General features: G+C 38.3%; 1 protein-coding gene across 2 annotated transcripts in view; it reads right to left on the bottom strand.

Moving 5' to 3' along the window:
* LOC103473467 (BDNF/NT-3 growth factors receptor-like) overlaps positions 1 to 18,807 on the bottom strand; it is a 22,974-nt gene that overhangs the window by 2,661 nt on the left and 1,506 nt on the right. The window contains exons 2-17 of one of the 2 annotated variants that reach the window (XM_008423749.2): positions 14,220 to 14,294; positions 14,068 to 14,139; positions 13,901 to 13,969; positions 13,650 to 13,801; positions 13,393 to 13,529; positions 9,982 to 10,114; positions 9,222 to 9,524; positions 8,975 to 8,989; positions 8,203 to 8,205; positions 8,048 to 8,097; positions 7,328 to 7,427; positions 6,101 to 6,289; positions 4,711 to 4,841; positions 4,445 to 4,617; positions 2,221 to 2,461; positions 1,220 to 1,378 (exon numbers count right to left, since the gene is read on the bottom strand). In XM_008423749.2, coding sequence (XP_008421971.1) covers positions 1,220 to 1,378; positions 2,221 to 2,461; positions 4,445 to 4,617; positions 4,711 to 4,841; positions 6,101 to 6,289; positions 7,328 to 7,427; positions 8,048 to 8,097; positions 8,203 to 8,205; positions 8,975 to 8,989; positions 9,222 to 9,524; positions 9,982 to 10,114; positions 13,393 to 13,529; positions 13,650 to 13,801; positions 13,901 to 13,969; positions 14,068 to 14,139; positions 14,220 to 14,294 — 2,002 coding nt within the window. The remainder of the gene's footprint in view (positions 1 to 1,219; positions 1,379 to 2,220; positions 2,462 to 4,444; positions 4,618 to 4,710; positions 4,842 to 6,100; positions 6,290 to 7,327; positions 7,428 to 8,047; positions 8,098 to 8,202; positions 8,206 to 8,974; positions 8,990 to 9,221; positions 9,525 to 9,981; positions 10,115 to 13,392; positions 13,530 to 13,649; positions 13,802 to 13,900; positions 13,970 to 14,067; positions 14,140 to 14,219; positions 14,295 to 18,807) is intronic. The other variant, XM_008423750.2, reaches the window with a different exon arrangement.

Here is an 18,807-nt window from a genome sequence, read left to right as displayed (position 1 = left end):
ATTTACTTTAGTTTCTTAGTTTATTCTTGCACTTTGTTCTTCATTCATTTCCATTTAGTTTCCTTTTATTAGTTTTATCCTCTCTTGGTCTATTGCTATGTCCACTTTAGTTTCTTTCCTGTTGCTAGATTTATTTTATCATTTATTGACGCTCACCATCAGTAATCTCATCACCTGCTGCGCCTCCTAATCAACACATGATGTGTTGATTTTTTCACTGTTCAGCGTCGGATTCTCTGTTTTTATGCCATAATTCACATCTAGTTCGTCGCTCCGTTTCATTTACCGCTTTTCCTGTTTCAGAGTTTTGCACAATGTGTGCGGCGTTTTTTTTAAGCCCCTAAGGTGCAGGTCGGTCGGGAAGCGTATCGATGGGGAAAAGGCAGACTGACAAAAACCTTTTAAAACAACGGAAACAATTTCTGCATTCTGATTATTGAAATTTAAAAGTGCTGTGTTGTTCTATTACCCCCGTTTCATACCGGACCACTTACAGCACCGTGTTAACGCTATAAAATGAACGCTCTCTATCGTGGCATCACCCATGGAGGGATTTCTTTATTTATTTAATTAAATGGGTTCATTTTTCAGAGGGACACACAGTGTGGAAATCGTGATTTTAGCTACCAATAGCAGGAGAACGGAGCTGCGCCAAGAAGCTAACAGAAGCTAACAAACACTGAATAGAAGAAGAAGAAGAAGAAGAGCTGCCATCGATACAGTTGCAGTCAAGCATGATTAACGTTACACAATACAGTTTTAGCAAGTTGCTCCAAGTCTAAACTGGCATTGTTATGCATTTAAGGTGTAAAGTTTACCTTCGACCAAACGCCCCCCAGAGGAATCCCAGCGCCCCCCTTTTGTAAAAATGTCCGCCAGCGCCCCCTGCCGTCCTCTGAACGCCCCCTGGGGGGCGGTACCGCCCACGTTGAGAACCGCTATTTTAGAGCTTACCTCGCCTAAAATACATCTAAATCAAGGAAATTGACAACAATCATGTTGAGCAATTCCAGCCAGCTCCATCTAATACTACATTATGCACGATACTCTACGGAACAAACTGCAAATTGCATTACTATAATAATAAAAAAAACACAAACATTAACATCTTCAGTTTCTAACGTTAGTCAACCTTCGACAACAGTAAATACCACAATTCCCATGATGCCTTCACTAAAGTCTTACAATTAATCACAGCTTTGAACCTCATGTGACTGACCTCATTGTTGGAGAGTTGGTACCAGGGCTGCTTGCCGTAGGTGAAGATCTCCCACAGCACCACACCCAGACTCCACACGTCACTCTCTGTGGTGAACCTCCGATACATGATGCTCTCCGGGGGCATCCAGCGGATCGGCAGCATCGTGTGACCGCCCACCTGGGGAGACGCGGCAGCCTCCATTAGCGAGACCCCTCAGGTCAGATAAAAGGGTTTCAGTTGCTGGTTACACCATCTCTACTTGCTTACTTAGGCGGGGACTGAGACGTTACTGTGACCAATAAACAACACACCGGCAAAAGGACTTTGAAAACGTCTGCTATAATATTCACAGAACATTTGTAAAGAGAACTGAGAGTAACGGCGCTTGGATCCCTAACTCATGTTGAATAGCATCGTTGGATGTCAGTGGTAGGTGAAAGGCCCTGATTAGGGTGACATATTTTTTTCCTTGCATTTCCGACTCCGGCAGAGGGCGCTGTGGCATTCAACTTAAGATGCGAGACACAACGGAGAAGGAATTAAATAAATCTATTTGCTCCTTCTAAATGTCTTTAATTTGACTCTTACTGGTCTTATGATTATGTCCATAGCTGGATGTAGTTCTCTCATGTCCACACCTGGACAATTACACAGTTTGCTCCTTTGTGGTTTAGTACGACGTTGTCAATCTTGAGTGAGAGAATAATTTAACTCATCGCTGAAAAAAAATGAAAAACCTTCCAGGGTTCCTTTGCACTGTTGCTTCTTATTACCATAGAAACTTAACATTTTTGTAGATTATGAAAGTTATAAACAGATAAAATATCTTAAAATTGCCATTTCTACTGATACACACCTGTCTCACCAAAGCTGGAGGAAGCAATCCCTTTTTGTAGCTCATGTTTCTGTTTTAAGGTATATTTATGAGAACCATTTGAAGATTGCAAGGATGTGCAGTAGCAATAATGAGCAATGAAGGGTCACATAAGATGAAGAGCAAACAGCTCTCGGTTACTCACCCTATAGTAGTCTGTGCTGTAAACATCTCTCGACATGCCAAAGTCTCCTATCTTGACCAGCAGGTTTTCCCCTACCAGGCAGTTTCTTGTTGCCAAGTCTCTGTGGACAAAATGTTGGGAGGCCAGGTAGACCATGCCAGCAGCAATCTGTTGGGCAATGTGCAGCATCTGAGACTGGGTGAGCTCCACCAAGATACTGTGCTGACCGTCTGCCATGAGAACCGCATCAGGACCGTGGGACCTGCAACCCAAAAACCATTGCATTTTTCACAAATGACAGAAAAAAAAAGTTCTGATGTTTTTTTTTTGTTTTGTTTTTTACATTTCATCTGTCATGATTATTTATTGTTTACAAAGTCTCAGTTTTGATTTGAATTCAATACATTTTTTTTTTTTTTTTTAGAATATTTTATTTTGGATTTTTAGTAGTTACTCCACAGGTATTAACTGACAGGACAAAACTGGTACACAATAAAGCACAATTCAAAGAATGAGACATATTGAAAGCAAAATACATTTACAATAATATAACACAACAGCCAAATAAAAAGAAGGACTGGACGGGGGTGGGTGGGTAAGATGGGTAATCTATAGGGATGAAATAAAATGCCTATGAATCGGAAATAGATTGACAGATGGTATCAGATTCGCTCATAAATCCTGTGGAGTCCAGCTCAATTACAGGATCAGCAATCAATCCAATGTGCTGGTAGATTTTGCATATAACTTAAAAAAGGCTGCCATATTTGATAAAAAGTCTTACTTGTATTTTGTATTCAATAGGTTATTTTTTCTAGTGTCACACAGCTATTAATCTCACAAAGCCGCATTTTAATTGGGAGGAGGGAGTCTGATTTCCATTTTGTTGTAATACATTTCTTAGCAGTTGCCAAAAGGACTTCTGTAAGTTTCTTTAAATTTAATTTAAATTGGAATTTGTAAAGTTCTCCAATAAACAGATCTCCGGGTCTATTGGAATCATGATGCCATGAATGTCTGATAACGTTTCACAAACCCCCTTCCAAAAACCCTGCAATTTAGAGCAATGCCAGGTGGCATGAAGGAATGTTCCTTCCTCCATACCACATCTAAAACAAAGAGGACTTATACTGGAATTATATTTATGTAATTTTTGTGGGGTGACATATAACTGATGTAAAAAATTAAATTGTGCTAGTCTAAATCGAGCATTTAGAGTAGATGGTGACATAAATACTTTCTTTTTGTAGCAGTGCTCCAATCGGCAAATTCCCTTCTCCTGCCAGGATCTAAAGTTACCAGACTGAAAAATCTTTGGTAATTCATGACAATTTGAAAAGAATATTGTAACACCAGCAAATCCAAAACAAACGTTCCCATTGCAACTCCTGACAACAGATGGAACAGCCTTAGAACATTTAAGCCACATGTTTGAGGTTGTGTACTCTGGCATCTTAGAGCATCCGAAATCCTTTTGGTGAGTCTAAGCAGTAAATTTAAGTTCAACAATTAAAAATATATACAGATGGCAGACTGTGGGAGGTTGTGGCTTCTTCTTCTCTTCCTAAAAGAGAAGGAGTTTATGATTAAGCAACTTTATAGTGATGATGTGAAACCAGGCAGGCTACTGAATGCACCCATTAAACTGCCCACATAACCCACAATTGACAATGTATGAAATGGAAATGTGTGGTCGTTACAGATAGCCTTACCATGACTGTGCAGTGACCACACCACTCAGAGTCTGACCTTTCAGCCACAGTTCAATCTTTTGAAAAAGTCCTTAGCAGACGGTTTTTCTTTATGACTTTAGTCGAGTTCAAAATCAATGCATATGATGCACGTTATGTTACTGAGACCTTTTAATGTTTTAATGAGTCTCAAATGTTACGATCAGGAAACTATTTAAGATGTCAGCACATTAACTTAATCTTATTGTGCTAGTTGTAAGCTTTTGAACTGATTATTAATTCGTTATTACGTTCACCTTTGAACAGTGATTTATTGTGTTATACTGCAAATACACGCCAGTTTCTTTCTTTTGCAGAAAGAATATGTACAACTTAAATGGGCTTCTTCTCCAGTCAAGATATTTTATCAACAGAGATGTGCTTTGGATCTAACATATAGTTAATATAATTGAGCGCAGCCTTTATCCTTGCTATAGTTGAATGAGGTGCCCAACAGGCAAAATTAAACTACTTTTACAAAACGAGTCTGTCATTTCATTGGAAGACGATCTCACCTGAGGAACTTGTTCAGGTCTCCATGTTTCATGTACTCAAAAACCATGATGAGCGGGTCGCTCTCCACACACACTCCGTAGAAGGTGACGATGTGCTCGTGTTGCAGGTTGGTCAGAAGCTCCGCCTCCCTGTAGAAGTCTGCGCGAGCGCTTTCAGTGGCCTCCTTCAGAGTCTGGGAGACAGAAAGAGGCAGGGTGAACAGGAGCGAACATCCAGTGGAAACTGTTCCCTGGCATTTTTGAAGAAGGAGCTTCCTGATCAGCACCTTGACGGCCACATGGATCTTCTCATGATCTGGCACCAGGTTGTAGCACTCGGCAAGGAAGACCTTCCCGAAGGCTCCTTCTCCCAGCTCCCGCTTCAGCACTATATTGTGCCTCTTGATGTGCTGCACAACTTTAATACAGAACAAGTGAAATCACCCACAAGATCTTTTTTCGGTAGGAATTTTGAGAAAGATACTTCAACTTTATAGTATACTGGAATTTGATCAATTTGGAGATATACTTTTGTTGCTTGTCATACATATGCGTGTTCATTATGCACAAAAAAAAGAAAAGAAAATTCCAAATGTAAAAATAAGTTGCATTAATGAAAGTCTTATAGACTTTTCAAGAAGTGTTGGCCCTTCAAAGCTGCTTTGCTAGGGTTGCTAGACAAGCTAACTCTCGACATCCATCATGTCCTGTGTTTTTAGAAACTCCTCATTCTTACAGTTTACACTTTTAATATATGACAGTGTTTTTAATTATTAAATACACACTAATGAAGGGAATAGTCCCGAGTCTTTCAAGGTCTATTTCACAACAAACATATCCATTCTCATTCAATTCACCAATCTTTAGACACCCACATTTTAGGGAAAGTTAATTACATTTAGCAAGTTTAAATAATAAAAAAAAGTAAGCAGTATAAACAAAAAATACAACTGTAATGATTGTTTTTCAATTAAAATAATTACATAATGTTTGATATTTATTTATTAAAAATGATTTCTGTAAATATTGAGAAACGGTATTTTTTTTGGCATTTTTTCTGAAGATTATCATACAATTATAATATATATGAAGCGCTCAGTCTGGCCTGTGCCAAGTGTTACTTATTAGTAATTATATATGACGTTGATATATGTTATGTGTGTTTTTTTCCCTCCATTGTTATTATGAATGTAGAAATTATTATTATTATTATTATTATTATTATTATTATTATTATTATTATTATTATTATTATTATTATTATTATTATTATTGTTGTTGTTGTTGTTATTATAATTATTATTATTATTATTATTATTATTATTGTCGGTACTACTTTATACTATGGAGCACTGTTTTTCATTGTCGACTGGTTCCTAACAAACTAAGTAAAAAAAGAAGGTTGGTATTTGCAAAAAGTTATTTCTTGCACAGCAAAGAACTAAGTCATGTCAAATCTATAGATCTCCGATAAAACAAAAAGTTTTTCTTTCTGAGTATCTTGTATGAGCTTTCCGGTTAGCTCCCAAAGCAGGAAGTCACTGCCGCGGCGCAGTAGGAATCTGCTGATAAATATGGCGCCTATAGCAAAATGATCCCTGCATGGATTTTTCAGAGAGAGAGAGAGAAAAAAAAGCCCAGGTTATCCGGCGTTCATCAAGAGCGGCGGTAACTCACACGTGTCGGCTTTCAGCATGCTGCCGGAGTTGCGGAAGTACTGCGGGTTCTCAATGACAGGAATCTTTGTCATCCCGATGATCACTGCATCTGGACCCATCTCTGAGGACGACGGTGTGTTGTTGCCATTGGAGACGTGATGAAGAGGGCTGGCAGAGTCGTCGTCGTTGCTGATTACCGAGGAGGAGCCTGGGGACCCACGGAGAGGAGAGGAGAGGAGTTGCGGGGGGAAGAAGGAGGTGGAGGTGGTGGCGGTCAGGAAACAGGAGAAGGAGAGATGGGCAGACAAGAAGGTGAAGTGTAGGAGGTTTGGTCATTAGGAAGGAGGAGTAAGAGAAGATGGAAAGAGGAGAAGAGTGGTTAACCGGGTGGATGGATGTTGAAGGGTGCATAGGTTTAATGGTATGTATAATACCCTAGTAATGTATAATACCCTAGTATCAGGTTTTTGAAAATTGTGGGAGTAATGCTAGACTAACAGAGGAAGTTAATAATATATGATTTTATACAGGAAATAGCCATATCAGTATTTATATGTTATTGACCGTTTATTAACTTCTTAATAACGAGCAATGGTAGTAGGCATTTTGAAAATAACATTTGTAGACAACGCTTATCCTAAAAAGTGAAATAACCTGTTTACCCTGTTTAGTCTAAAGGTGACAGAAAATTTTTCACATTACAAGCATAAATTGTGAGATGTGATAGGTTTAAGTTTTATACCGACCATGCATCAGTTCTTACCAGCTGATAGCCCTACATGTCAATGTACTGTAATTTGCAAGAGTAAAAAAAATATTTTCTGGTTAGGGGGCTAAAAAAATTCTCCAGCCCAGGGGGTCCCACTTTTCTAAGTCTGGCCCTTTTTAGCTGGAGCTGTTTTGCAAAAAATCGACAAAAATGTAAGCTTGGAAATATGCAAAGCAGGGAGAAACATACCACAAAGGACTTGCAGCTGTAACTTCTGCAAATGTTTGTTCTAGAAACGGTTCCATCAAGTTCAGATTTTTATTCGTACATTTAAATGTATATTTTTTTCTCCCAGTTCACAGCTATGTTCTACATTGTGTTGGTATTTCACATAAAAGCCCCAATAAAAAAATGATATGAATATTCTGATGTGACAACAGTTCAGGAAGGTTTTGTGTCTTTTATCTTCTCTGGGGTACTATGGGTTTAAGCTTAAGTCTCCTTATTTATGCAATAAAATAAAGATATTTATTTTACCTTTAATACCAAAGTTTGAGTTTCTTCCATATTTCAAAATGATGACCATGAGCACGCAGCCAGTCAGGGCAACACCGGCAATTCCCACAACGACATACACCTGGTGATGAATAAAGCGGAGAATGTGATCCCAGTAAGAAGTCAAAACTAAACTGCAAAGATCAAAATAAGGTGCTGGTCATAATTAGTGAGATCTCTGGTAATTATGTGTTTTGTTTATTTTACACTGGAAAAAAAAATGAAGAAAAATAGAACATCTGATTTGAGCACATTTAATCAATGTCTAGCAAAGTAGAAACAATTGGCTTTAGCAAAGTCACTTGTGGTACAATTATTAGTACAGCTAAGTTTAATGGTTTGTATAACTCCTCCTTTTTGGCAAAAAAAATAAATTATAGGTCTTGACTAGAGATAGGAGACTACAGAGACATGGATTAGTGACCAGTTCCACAATCTCTATGATAGTCCATAGACCTGAGTACAAGTTTATATATTTTTCTTTTTACCTTAACACACAATTTAGGTATTGGCATTGAGGTTAGGTGGTGGCTTTAGAAAGAGATTTATTCTTTTTTTGCACTTCTATATCTTCAAATGTGTAAGAGATCATAAATATAATGTACGTCATTGAAACCACAATCAAATAAACTGCAAATATGTCTTTAAGTCAAAAGGTTTGTAAAAAGCTACACATGGCTAGTAATATTTAGGATCACTTACTGCAACACTGTCGTCCAGAGGCGGTGGATCTGGATAAGTATATATGTGATCTGTCAAATCAGAGTTATTCATATTTGGAAATATTTTGCAATTCTGACTGATGTGTGCAATATTATATTGTGTGAAACTACATATAAAGTCTGGAAAGAACTTACCATCTGAGCAGAAGATGCAGATGCAGAGGAAAAGGAGAAAAAAAGAAGAGATGAAAATCAGTAGATATTTTTAACTGCATAAGAGTACAGAGAAAAGTTAAGTGCAGCTTTCTTGTGCTTTTTTCAGACTTAAATGCTTAAGATCCTCAAAATAATCCTCTTATATCATACAAAGATATGCAAAGATGTCCATGCACTAAAGTGGCAAAGAAGCCCCAGACCATGACACTATCACCATCATGTTTGACTGGGTCAAAAATGTCTATCACCTTACATGCTGTAAAGTTGGCCTGATACAATAGGACTTATGTCTTTCAAAAAAATTACATTTTTGTCCCCAGAATAGGTTTCTAAAAGTCTTAGAATTGCTGGTGGACTCATATGAGGTGGGCCTTTGTGTTGGTAATCAGCGGTCTCCTATAAATAAAACTTTTCAAGAGTTTGTTTTACTGTTGAATTAAAAATGCTGATCTAAAACCGAAATTCAATTGTAAGACCTGATAGGAAATACAGAACAGAAAGACGACAATAATATCTATCTTATTATTTAAATGTAATTGTAATTAATCATCTTCCTGAAAAAATACTTTTTGCCAAAAGTAATATTTGTTTCCTAATTCACCTTCTAGCAAAAAAGAGGTGGCAATTTTATTTATTTATTGCCAAAAATGACTTAGGCTATTATTTTACAAAGGTGACAAAATCAAGAAATTGATGAGGAGGCTAATACTTTTTCATGGCAATCAAGTCAAAAAACATAAGTATTACTTACCATAATCTGGGTTTTCTGCAAATAAAAAAAAAGAAAAAGAAAGAAATTTGTTATAATAATAACAACATGTTAGGTTTGTTACATATAAAATCCCACTCAGTTACAAAACTTTGTCACAATTAACATATACAACAAAAGATGTACAACTGAAATAGTTGCACTTCTGCAATTTGAATGTAATTGAACCTACTACACTTAAAATCATGCTCTAGAAATAACTTTATTTGGAAACAGGAAGCAAATTGACCTGTAATGTTTGGCGGATCAAGGAACTGGGCGGTGACCGTCTTTTCATCCCGACCGTACTCGTTCCTCGCCACAAGCTTGTATTCGCCGTTGTGGATGTGAGTGGGATTGGCGAGCTGCAGGCAGCCGTGGTCCTCGTTCTCGGTGGACTCGTGGATCATGGTGCGGATGAAGTCTTGCTCCTGGAGAAGCACCTTCTTATGATACCACAGCAGCTTAGGTTTGGGGTTCCCCGTCACAGTGAATGGGATGCACCACTGGTGGGCCTGTTCTGGAGCCAGCAGCTGCTCGATTCTAGGGGGAACTAAGACGGAGGCAACGGGAGAAGAAGAGCGGTCACGGGGACAATAGGAGACAAACAGCAAGAGCAAAGGTGAAGTAGAAACCCTAATTGTGGAGAGGAGAGGTGAAGGTTGGAAAAATAACTGGGAGGCGAGCATTAACCTAATGAAAAACTATGCATTCCAACTCTGAAGGCAGAAAACCATGGAAGAGGACAACGTATTAATGGATGTTAAACAAGCGAAGGCACGTGGTGAGGCATGAGCAGCTTTACAGGAAGAAGAGTTATGGACAGGAAACATGGAAAGTCAATAAGATTTTCCAGGAGACAGTAATGATAACAAACCGTGCTTCCACACGAAAAAAACACGGTTTAGGAGAAAGTATTTAATTGCTCATCACACAGAGGAAATTAGATCAAATTGAACGCAAATAAAATAGGATTTCTAGAGATGTGAGGCCATATTTGAAGTCCTTACAGAGGATATTGAGCTGAAGCGTGGCTTCAATCTGACCGACTATGTTCTCGGCGCTGCATACGATCACCCTGCCGTTGTCATCGGGAGACAGGCCTGACAAGATGAGGGTGCTTTTTGTTTCCAAAGGGTCAATCTGGAAAGACAAGACTTATTAGATCAATTACAGATTCTGTGTACGGACCTAAGAGACTGGTGGGATATTTACAAAAACAAAAAAACAACAACTTATATCACTCATAGTATGTGTAACGGTAGTATTTAATTTAATTGCAATATAAAAGTAATTGTGAATCATTCCAGCTCCTAAATGATGTAAATGAATTAGTTATTTACAATTTACATCTAATTTTATTTTGAAAAAAAAAAAACAACAACAACAAAAAATTGTCTTTTTTTTCCCCCTTCACTTAAAAAAAGCTCCTTATTGACTGAAGCTATGCTTATTTGTGGTTCAGCAGGACTCAGTTTTCATGTAGCGTGGTTTTATTTCTGTGCTGTAACACCATCTTCTGCGGGGAAGTAATATTTGTCAGACATGTGTCGCGACGCTTCTGCTCTACAATGATAAAGTATCCACCTGCCTGCTTTCACGCACATCCAAATCCCAAATCATAGTTAATGTCATGCTAAACCACTCTTTTCAGCTAACAGCTACAACTCAACTGAGAAGGAGTTCTTCTAGTTGTAGGAGTATGGGATTTTTTTAAAACCATAATTCAACGAGAGCGTCTGTGAGGTTAGACACTTTAAACCTCATGTTCCAGGTCCAGTCTCCATTCCAGTTCTTCTCAAAGGAGTTGATTTTTGCAGAGGTATTTGTGGCGGCTATAAGCCACTACTTTTCCCCCACGTTTTGAACCATGCGGTTTATGGCCCGGTGTGGCTTTTCTGTGGACTTTTCTTCAACCGCCAGGGGGCTCTTTAGCAGGAAGTGAATCATTGGAAGTCAAAATTGGAAATTAAAGAAGAAGAAAGTGATGATTTTCTTGTAGAACAAGCTCATGCTAGCGTAGCGTAGTTGATTCTGCGTTGTGTCTTGTGGGAAATAACAGCTAGACAACAACTGATCTGACGGCACTTTTAATGCTCCTGCATTCAAATAGCAGAAAATATTAGTCAAAACAGGTTTTTTCCTCATCGCAATGTTCCACAGTGACTTCTCCCACGGAATCTGAACAGAAAGAGCAACGGACAGCGTGGGAAAACCTTTCACTGACTATAATGGTATGACCCGTTAATTTTTCTTTTTAAACCCCGAACTGACACTCAAAACAACAATCCATGAACTCAATATATTTGACAGTAAAGATAATAATTCACATTTTCATTCGCAACACATTCAATTTAAATAACAATAATAATTTCTAAACAGGAAGTTACCCGCTGTTTTGCAATGGATCTGTCGTATTTTCAAAATAAAAGCTGCCGGTGCTCATATGATTTCCTACCTGAAAAGCTTCTCACTTGACAATCTAGTGCAGGGGTTCCCAAACTTTTTCCTGTGAGGGCCACATAAATTTTCCCTTCTCTGGTGGGGGGCCAGAGTCAGTTTATAACAGAAAAAGTGTGAAGATTGGAGGAGTGCCTACATATAAAAATTTATTGTTTTCCAGAAAGCACAATCAAATAACACTCTCTGGGTTCTTCACAGAAAAAATCCAGGAAATAACACTATTTATGAAATAAATACTGTATTTTCCGGACTATAAGCCACAGGCCACAGGAAAACCTGCCGCTCCAGGTTTTCCACAGCGATGCAGCAGAGGGGGGCGGACACCCAAAATTTGAGTCATAACAGGTCAATTGAATATCACATTTATTACGAACGAAAAAGAAAACGTTGCCAAGTTTAGATTTAACTGAACTGATTACGGTAGTTTCCAAACGGTAACTGTAACAGTAAAAGTGCTGATCCTTCGTGTTGCTACTAGCATGTGCTAAATGAAAATTCTCATAATGATCCCAATATTATTTTAAAAAACTGAAAAATCTTCTTTTCCCCCTCAATGCTATTTAACTGATCAACAACATTCTCAAATTTAAATTCCCTATTAAACATGTATTCCGTTTTAATGGGCGCTTTCTTCTTTTATTTCCAATTTTGACTTCCAATGATTCACTTCCTGCTAAAGAGCCCCCTGGTGGTTGAAGAAAAATCCACATATAAGCCGCAAGGTTTAAAGCTTAGGAAAAAAAGTAGCGGCTTATAGTCTGGAAAATACGGTATAGAAAAAAAAATCTAAATGCTTTCTGGTATTGTTCAGGGGGCCGGACCAAATATGGAGGCGGGCCGGGTCCGGCCCGCGGGCCGTAGTTTGGGGACCACTGGTCTAGCTTAATAACATCACACTGCTACACTAGCAGCAGGCACGACGGAGAAATGTTTTCAAACTCCTACCCCATCATCAAGAAGCAACACGAAGAAGTTCCTGTGATGCAGCTTCTAAGTTGAAGACTATCGAACTGGTAGTACAGATCGATAGCCGCTGCACGTAAGCTCGGCGTGAACCAATCCATGGTTCGCCATTGGAGATGTGGAAAACCAAGAGCGGCGGAGATGCCAGCGGCTTCAGTGGCTCCTTGTTAAATTCAGAATGTAATTTAAGATTCTCGTTCTCGCTTATAAAACCTTAAATAATCAAACTCCGTCATGCATCAGGGATTTGATCGTTCCCTGCGTTCCTAAAAGGGCGCGTTGCTGTCAGATTGCAGTTTTACTGCTGACTCCTAGAGCTTCAGGAAGTAGAATGTGAGGTAGATCTTTTAGTTATCAGGCGCCACTCATGTGGAACCAGCTCCCAGTTTTAGTCCGTGAGGCAGACATCCTGTCTGCTTTTAAAACGAGGTTGAAAACTTTAATTTTTCATAAAACTGACGGACTACACCGTACAAAAAAATAAATGAATAAATAAATAAATTACTCTAAATTATGGTAAAATACTGGCAGCTGTGGTTGCCAGAATTTTGCCCAGCATAGAATTTTACCGTATAAATATGGATCTTACCGTATTTATATTGTAAAGTTCTGGCAACCACAGCTGCCAATGTTTTATTGCAAATTAGATACTCCTTTTTAAGAGTGTATGTTAGGATATCCTGAGCTATTTTTGTAGTTATGCTGCTGTAGGCTTAGGTTAGGCTACTAGAGGACAAACTGATGAATTTTCCTCACTTTCTTCTTCTTCTACTACTCTCCAATTTGCATTATCTGCTGTTATTTCAAATGTTAACTTTTTGCTTTCTCTCAGAAACTTGCAAAAGCAAGTTTTCTTCAAGTACTCTGGCTGCTTCGCACAGACCATTTGATCTTATGTTTGAGTATGTGGTCCGTTGTGTTGCATGATAGACTACAGTCATTTGGACTTCACTTATTCCAACATTCAAAAGAGACTTGAAGGTAAACCGTCTCACCTCATAGTGGGTTGAGAGCATATCAAGGGTCCACAGGATGTCAGGAACAGGGGAGCCTGAGGCACTACACACAACTTTGACATCACGACCCTCCCTTACGGTCACATTTTTGAGGCTCAACTCTACTTTGGGAACCACTGCAACATACAAAACGTGGCAAATATACGTGAATATTGTCTCTAGTTTTAAACTGCTCCTTTACGTCTTCACAAAGCAAACATAATCAGCCTAAGAATACCAACAAGGCTTTACATTACCACAGTCTGGAGGAGTGAGTGTGGCAAAGTCCCTTGTCTCTCCCCTTTCATCAGTACATGTCAGCTCTGGACCGTCTATGTCTTCTTGGAGTCTCAGTTTGATCCACAAGTTTTCACAAACACAATCCAAAGGGTTTCCAGATAGAAGAAGCCTTAAAATGGAGCAGACAAACAAACGCAAGAAAGATTTTAAGGGGCGGGGGAAGGAGATGTTGGACTTCTAACAGTTTGACGCACACGTGTCATCTTACGGAAATGTACTGTTGAAGTTCTGAAATGTTCTCCATGACAGCATGGAGAGGTTGTTATCTCTGAGATTTCTATGGAAAAAAAAATATAAAAATAGCAACAAAAACTGTAAAAAGTCAGCAGGGGGAACAGGTGTGATAAAATAACTTTACTGTAAGATGCTGCTTACACATATTGAAGTCTTGTGTTGTTATAAAATGCATCCTTGGATATATATGTTAATCTTGTCCTTGTCACCGTTCTGTTGGAAGTCACAGTCTGCATTTATTTAGTTTAAATTAGCTTAATATCTAACCAAGCACAAACCGGTGAAATACTTACAGATTTCTGAGGTTTATGTAGTGCCTCAAACTGCTGTCACTTATGTTAATCAATCTGTTTTGATTGGCAATGTGTCTGCGGAAAGAAATGAAACCAGATGTTAAGACTTGTTACAATGCATTTTCTCATGTAAAATGATCATATTATTCTTGCTACGTCAAGTATTGAGGCTGATAAAGTCGATTTATGTTTTATTTTAGAGAATGGCAAAGGTTTGTCTCAAGCATACTGTTTTCCTTTTCTTATAACATGTATGATTAGTTGTTTTTTATTACATGTAATTCAAGAACTCTGATCTCAGGGCTGGTGGAGCAGCTGGTAACACTTTCCTCGCTACAAGGAGGTTGTGGGTTCAAATTCAGGTCTAGGGTCTTTCTAAATATAGTTTGCATGCCACCCTTTCTCTCCCCACCATGCATGCATCTGTTCACTCTGGGTACTCCAGATTATTCCTGCAGTCCAAGAAACATTGGATGTTAATTGATTTCTCTAAAATTGTCCTTAGGTATATGAGTGCTTGTGTGAATGGTTGTTTATCCTGTGTGTCTGTTGCCCTCCAACCCGTCCAGGAAGTACCATCTACGACTGCTGGAGATAAGCACCAACTCCCCCAAAACCCTGTAAGGATGAGTGGCTGTAGATGGATGGAACTTGGTTTTGCAGCATACCAATTCAGAAATCCGTGGCATTTTCTTAACATCACTCCTGACATTCTTTATTTACGTTTTGAAAAAAGAAATTACTATAAATGATCGTCTTCTGGATTAGCAGCTGACATCCATCTGTTTTTCTATACCTCTTTAATTTGTGGGGTCTTTGTTGGGGTTGGGTGAGAGCTGCAGGTTTTCAGCACATCACATGGAAACAGAGACATGGCAACACAGGAGAAATATCCCTGCATGCAAACACTTTCATACTTAAGTGAAATTTAGAGAGACAAATTAACCTACCCACAAAAAAAAAAAAAAAAATCTGCACATGTACGGGAGAACATGCAAACTCCATCCAGACAGACTGACCCCAGGTCAGGATTACAGCCCACCTTCTTGCTGCAAGGCAACAGTGCTCACAACTGCACCACCGTGCAGGTCAGGAAGTTGTTTAAAAATGTATTTATCTTTAAATAAATAAAGCAGAGGTATGCGATTTGAGAAAAAAAAAAAGAAAACAGAAAAAAAGTAGGGTAGGCTTTGCTACTTTCCCTATGGGAACCAGTTTCCCATACGGGTATTTGTTGCTGAAATATTTGTGTTTAAATGACAGTGGTTTGTATTGAACTATGTCCAGATAATATGCCCTATAAAATGTCTGTTTATTTATTTATTTATTTTTGTCTTTTTAATAGAAATGATTATACTGTTGGGAACTTGGAAGGGATGTTGAATAGTTTTTACCAAATATTGAGACCCAGTTTGTAAGTGTAAAGAAGTCACCAAAAGGAAGCAGAAAAACCTGAAAACGTTGACCTGATTTGACTTAGATTAGCTTCTTTCATAGTATAAAAAATGAGAAATGATAGGATGGTAAAACGATTCAGCATAATAATGTTTATATCAATGTCAGTTCAGTTCTCTCTAGAGAGGGACATTCTTCACTTTAGGTGACATTACCCTTCCACCTACTGAGTAGTTAGCACGAGCTAGCGCTAGTTTTCTTCAACATTAACACTTTGATCAAAGAAGCGACTGTAAAGTCAATACAGACAGGCAATTATTTTGTGTTATACAATAGGTTTTAATTTTGACAACCAAATTTATTTACCAAATTTGTCTACATGTCAACGAAATTCTTAGTCACGCAGTGTGAGGCTTTAGTCTTCAACCAACTTTCAATAGTTAGTAGTAGTAATTCTGCAGCTGCAATTTTGTTGTTGGTGTTTCCACTTCTTGCTTTACTGTTCCCTTAAGATTGACTTTTTATTTACAATTGCAAGTTGAAATTTCAATAATTTCTATTGAAACCAGTCGGTAAACACACTCATATCATAAATATATAATTTGTTTTCTTAATATTTTTTTTTCTGTTATTAATGGACAAAGACAGGGATTTTGGGGGAGAAATTTTGGTTCAACAAAACTGTGTTTGATATCCCTGAAGATGCCTATAATTGTTCAAAAAACGACCAAATAAGTACCAAGTAATAATCCAGCAATCAATTAATTTGACCTATAAACCCATTCTTAATTGGAATGAGTTGAGGTCATGTTTCTGTGAAAAAATTTATGTAATTTTTACCTCCGTTTCATAATTTAATGATGTAAACTTCGGAAAAACAAAGTAAGCAGAATACAATGTTATTCTTTGAATAACATTTATCTGTAACAAACATCTTTTGGGATGCATAAAATTACTATTAATCAAGTCACTGATATTTATTCTGACTATCGAAATCAGACATTATTTATCAAAGATCATTTGAAGAAAGCTTAATACAAGTATCTTAAAATATATATTTTTTAACTCAACAACTTAATGATTTTAGTTTCACATTTCACTGCATTCAGTGTTAATAGAACAACATAATTACACCAGGATGTCAACTTGTAAACATGATACCTATGTTCATTTCTAACATAGGTATCATTTCAAAGTACCATTCCTCTCTCATATAAGTTCATTTGAGGTAACACTATTTTGGAAATGTTGCTAACATTCCAACCTTTAATGCAAAGATAAACTAAGAGTACAAATCTCTTATTCAACTCAGCAGTTTTAGAAGCACGTTGAGTATGACTTGTATGCACAAACTGTTTGTCAGAAATTACACATTACAAAACTTATGACTTTATTTTAATCGGACAATTGTCAGCGCAGATGTTTTCTAAAACGATACAAATTAGCTTCACCCCAAATATCATTTGTGTAGAGAACTTTTTTTTTTACTATTATTTGTTCTTAGCCGTACAGTTAGATACTATTTACCAGAACTCATTTGACAGGAAACCTCACCCAGTATTTTGGTTGAAACCACAACTCAAGCTTGTTTAATCAACTGAGATCTGGATCTGTCCACATTTGACCCATGACAAAGTTGGCACCATTACCCAAATTGGCAGAGCTGGCGCAAGCAGAAGTAATTTAGCTTCCACCCTCAGGAAAAATGTATACAAACTGAAAACACTGCAGGTAGAAGACTAACTGCTCGTGATCTTTGAGATTAGACCAGTGGTTCTTAACCTGGGTTCGATCGAACCCCAGGGGTTCGATGAGTCGGTCTCAGGGGTTCGGCGGAGCCTCTGCCGCAGAGGTAAAGACACACTTGTGTAAAGTCGTGATGACGCCCTGCTTTGCCATCACTTGCTGCAGAGGATCACGTTACATTGCTTGGCCAATCAGTGCTGCGGAGGAGCCCTGATTGAAGGAGCTCCACTCTCAGCATGGATTTGAACTTGTGTCTTTAATTACTTCAGCAAAACTCACAGTTTTTAACCAAATTCTATAGCTTTCGGTGTACTTCCATATCTGCTCCTTAGTCTCATCTTTTCGGGGTTGGTACTGCCTCTAGTGACTTGGGGGTGGTAACACAACTAATATAATTACATTACTAAATCAGAATACCCCAAAGTCTTTATTATTTATTAGTAATTTTTCATTCTCTTAAGAATGTAGAGTTAATTAAATGATCTAAACAAGACCTTAAAGTGGTTCCAGTTTCTCTCGAAGGCCAACCTGTTGAAATTGTGGCAAATTTTAAATACCTTGGGTCGTTACTGGACAGTCAGCTTAACTGTGCTGACAACACTGACTATATTTTGAAGAACTGTTCTCAGAGACTCTACCTTTTAAGAAGACTTAGTGATCTTGGGGTGACCTAACTAGATTCTAGTTGGGTCACCCCGATGTCTTGAATTTGGGGGGAAAATAATCATATTTTATTTATCACTACAGAAGGGTTCAGTGAATGCGCATATAAAACTGGTGGGTTCGGTACCTCAAAAAAGGTTAAGAACCACTGGATTAGATATTGGTTGTCTACAGCGAGAGTCAGAGAAAGAGGGCCTCCGAGTCAAATTCTGCCTACGGCCCTGTACAAGTTTTGGCCGGCCCTGGACATTGTCCGTTTCTCAGCCACAGTGTACGGATGAGATTTCGTTTGTAAGTTAATAAACGGTATCCGTTACAATGCAGCCTAAATGATAAAGTAGCTTAAACGATTAACTAATGGAATATATAAGTTTAAAATTTGATTTGCCTGCTTTCGCAAGTGTAGAAATTTTGCAAATAGTTGGCTGCTTCCACCGTTTTTTTTTTTTTTTTCCGCCCCCGGATGTATACATAAATGAAGAAGTCATTTCCCCACAAAAGGCGCCAGTTGAATAACATCCATGATGGCTCCAGCGCGTCTGCCTGAGAAAAACTAAACCCAGTCTCCACTACTCTGTGCAGTTGCAGGCCGTGTGGACTTCTGCAGCGTTGTAACAGGAACACTCACAGGCCTACACACTGACGCAGATAAGGGCGCACAACTCTCGGCAGCCTATTGCCAGCTGTAACACAACTGATATGATCTCATCTGTCAACAGTGTGGGCATTTTGAAATATTGAGGATATCTCCCTCACGCCCACTAACTCCCACTCTCACACCCCC

This window comes from Poecilia reticulata, linkage group LG12 (genome assembly GCF_000633615.1).
Source record: "Poecilia reticulata strain Guanapo linkage group LG12, Guppy_female_1.0+MT, whole genome shotgun sequence".
NCBI classification, from domain to species: domain Eukaryota; kingdom Metazoa; phylum Chordata; class Actinopteri; order Cyprinodontiformes; family Poeciliidae; genus Poecilia; species Poecilia reticulata.
The sequence above is the reverse complement of the archived record's forward strand: the minus strand, read 5'-3'. Positions and strand labels throughout refer to the sequence as shown.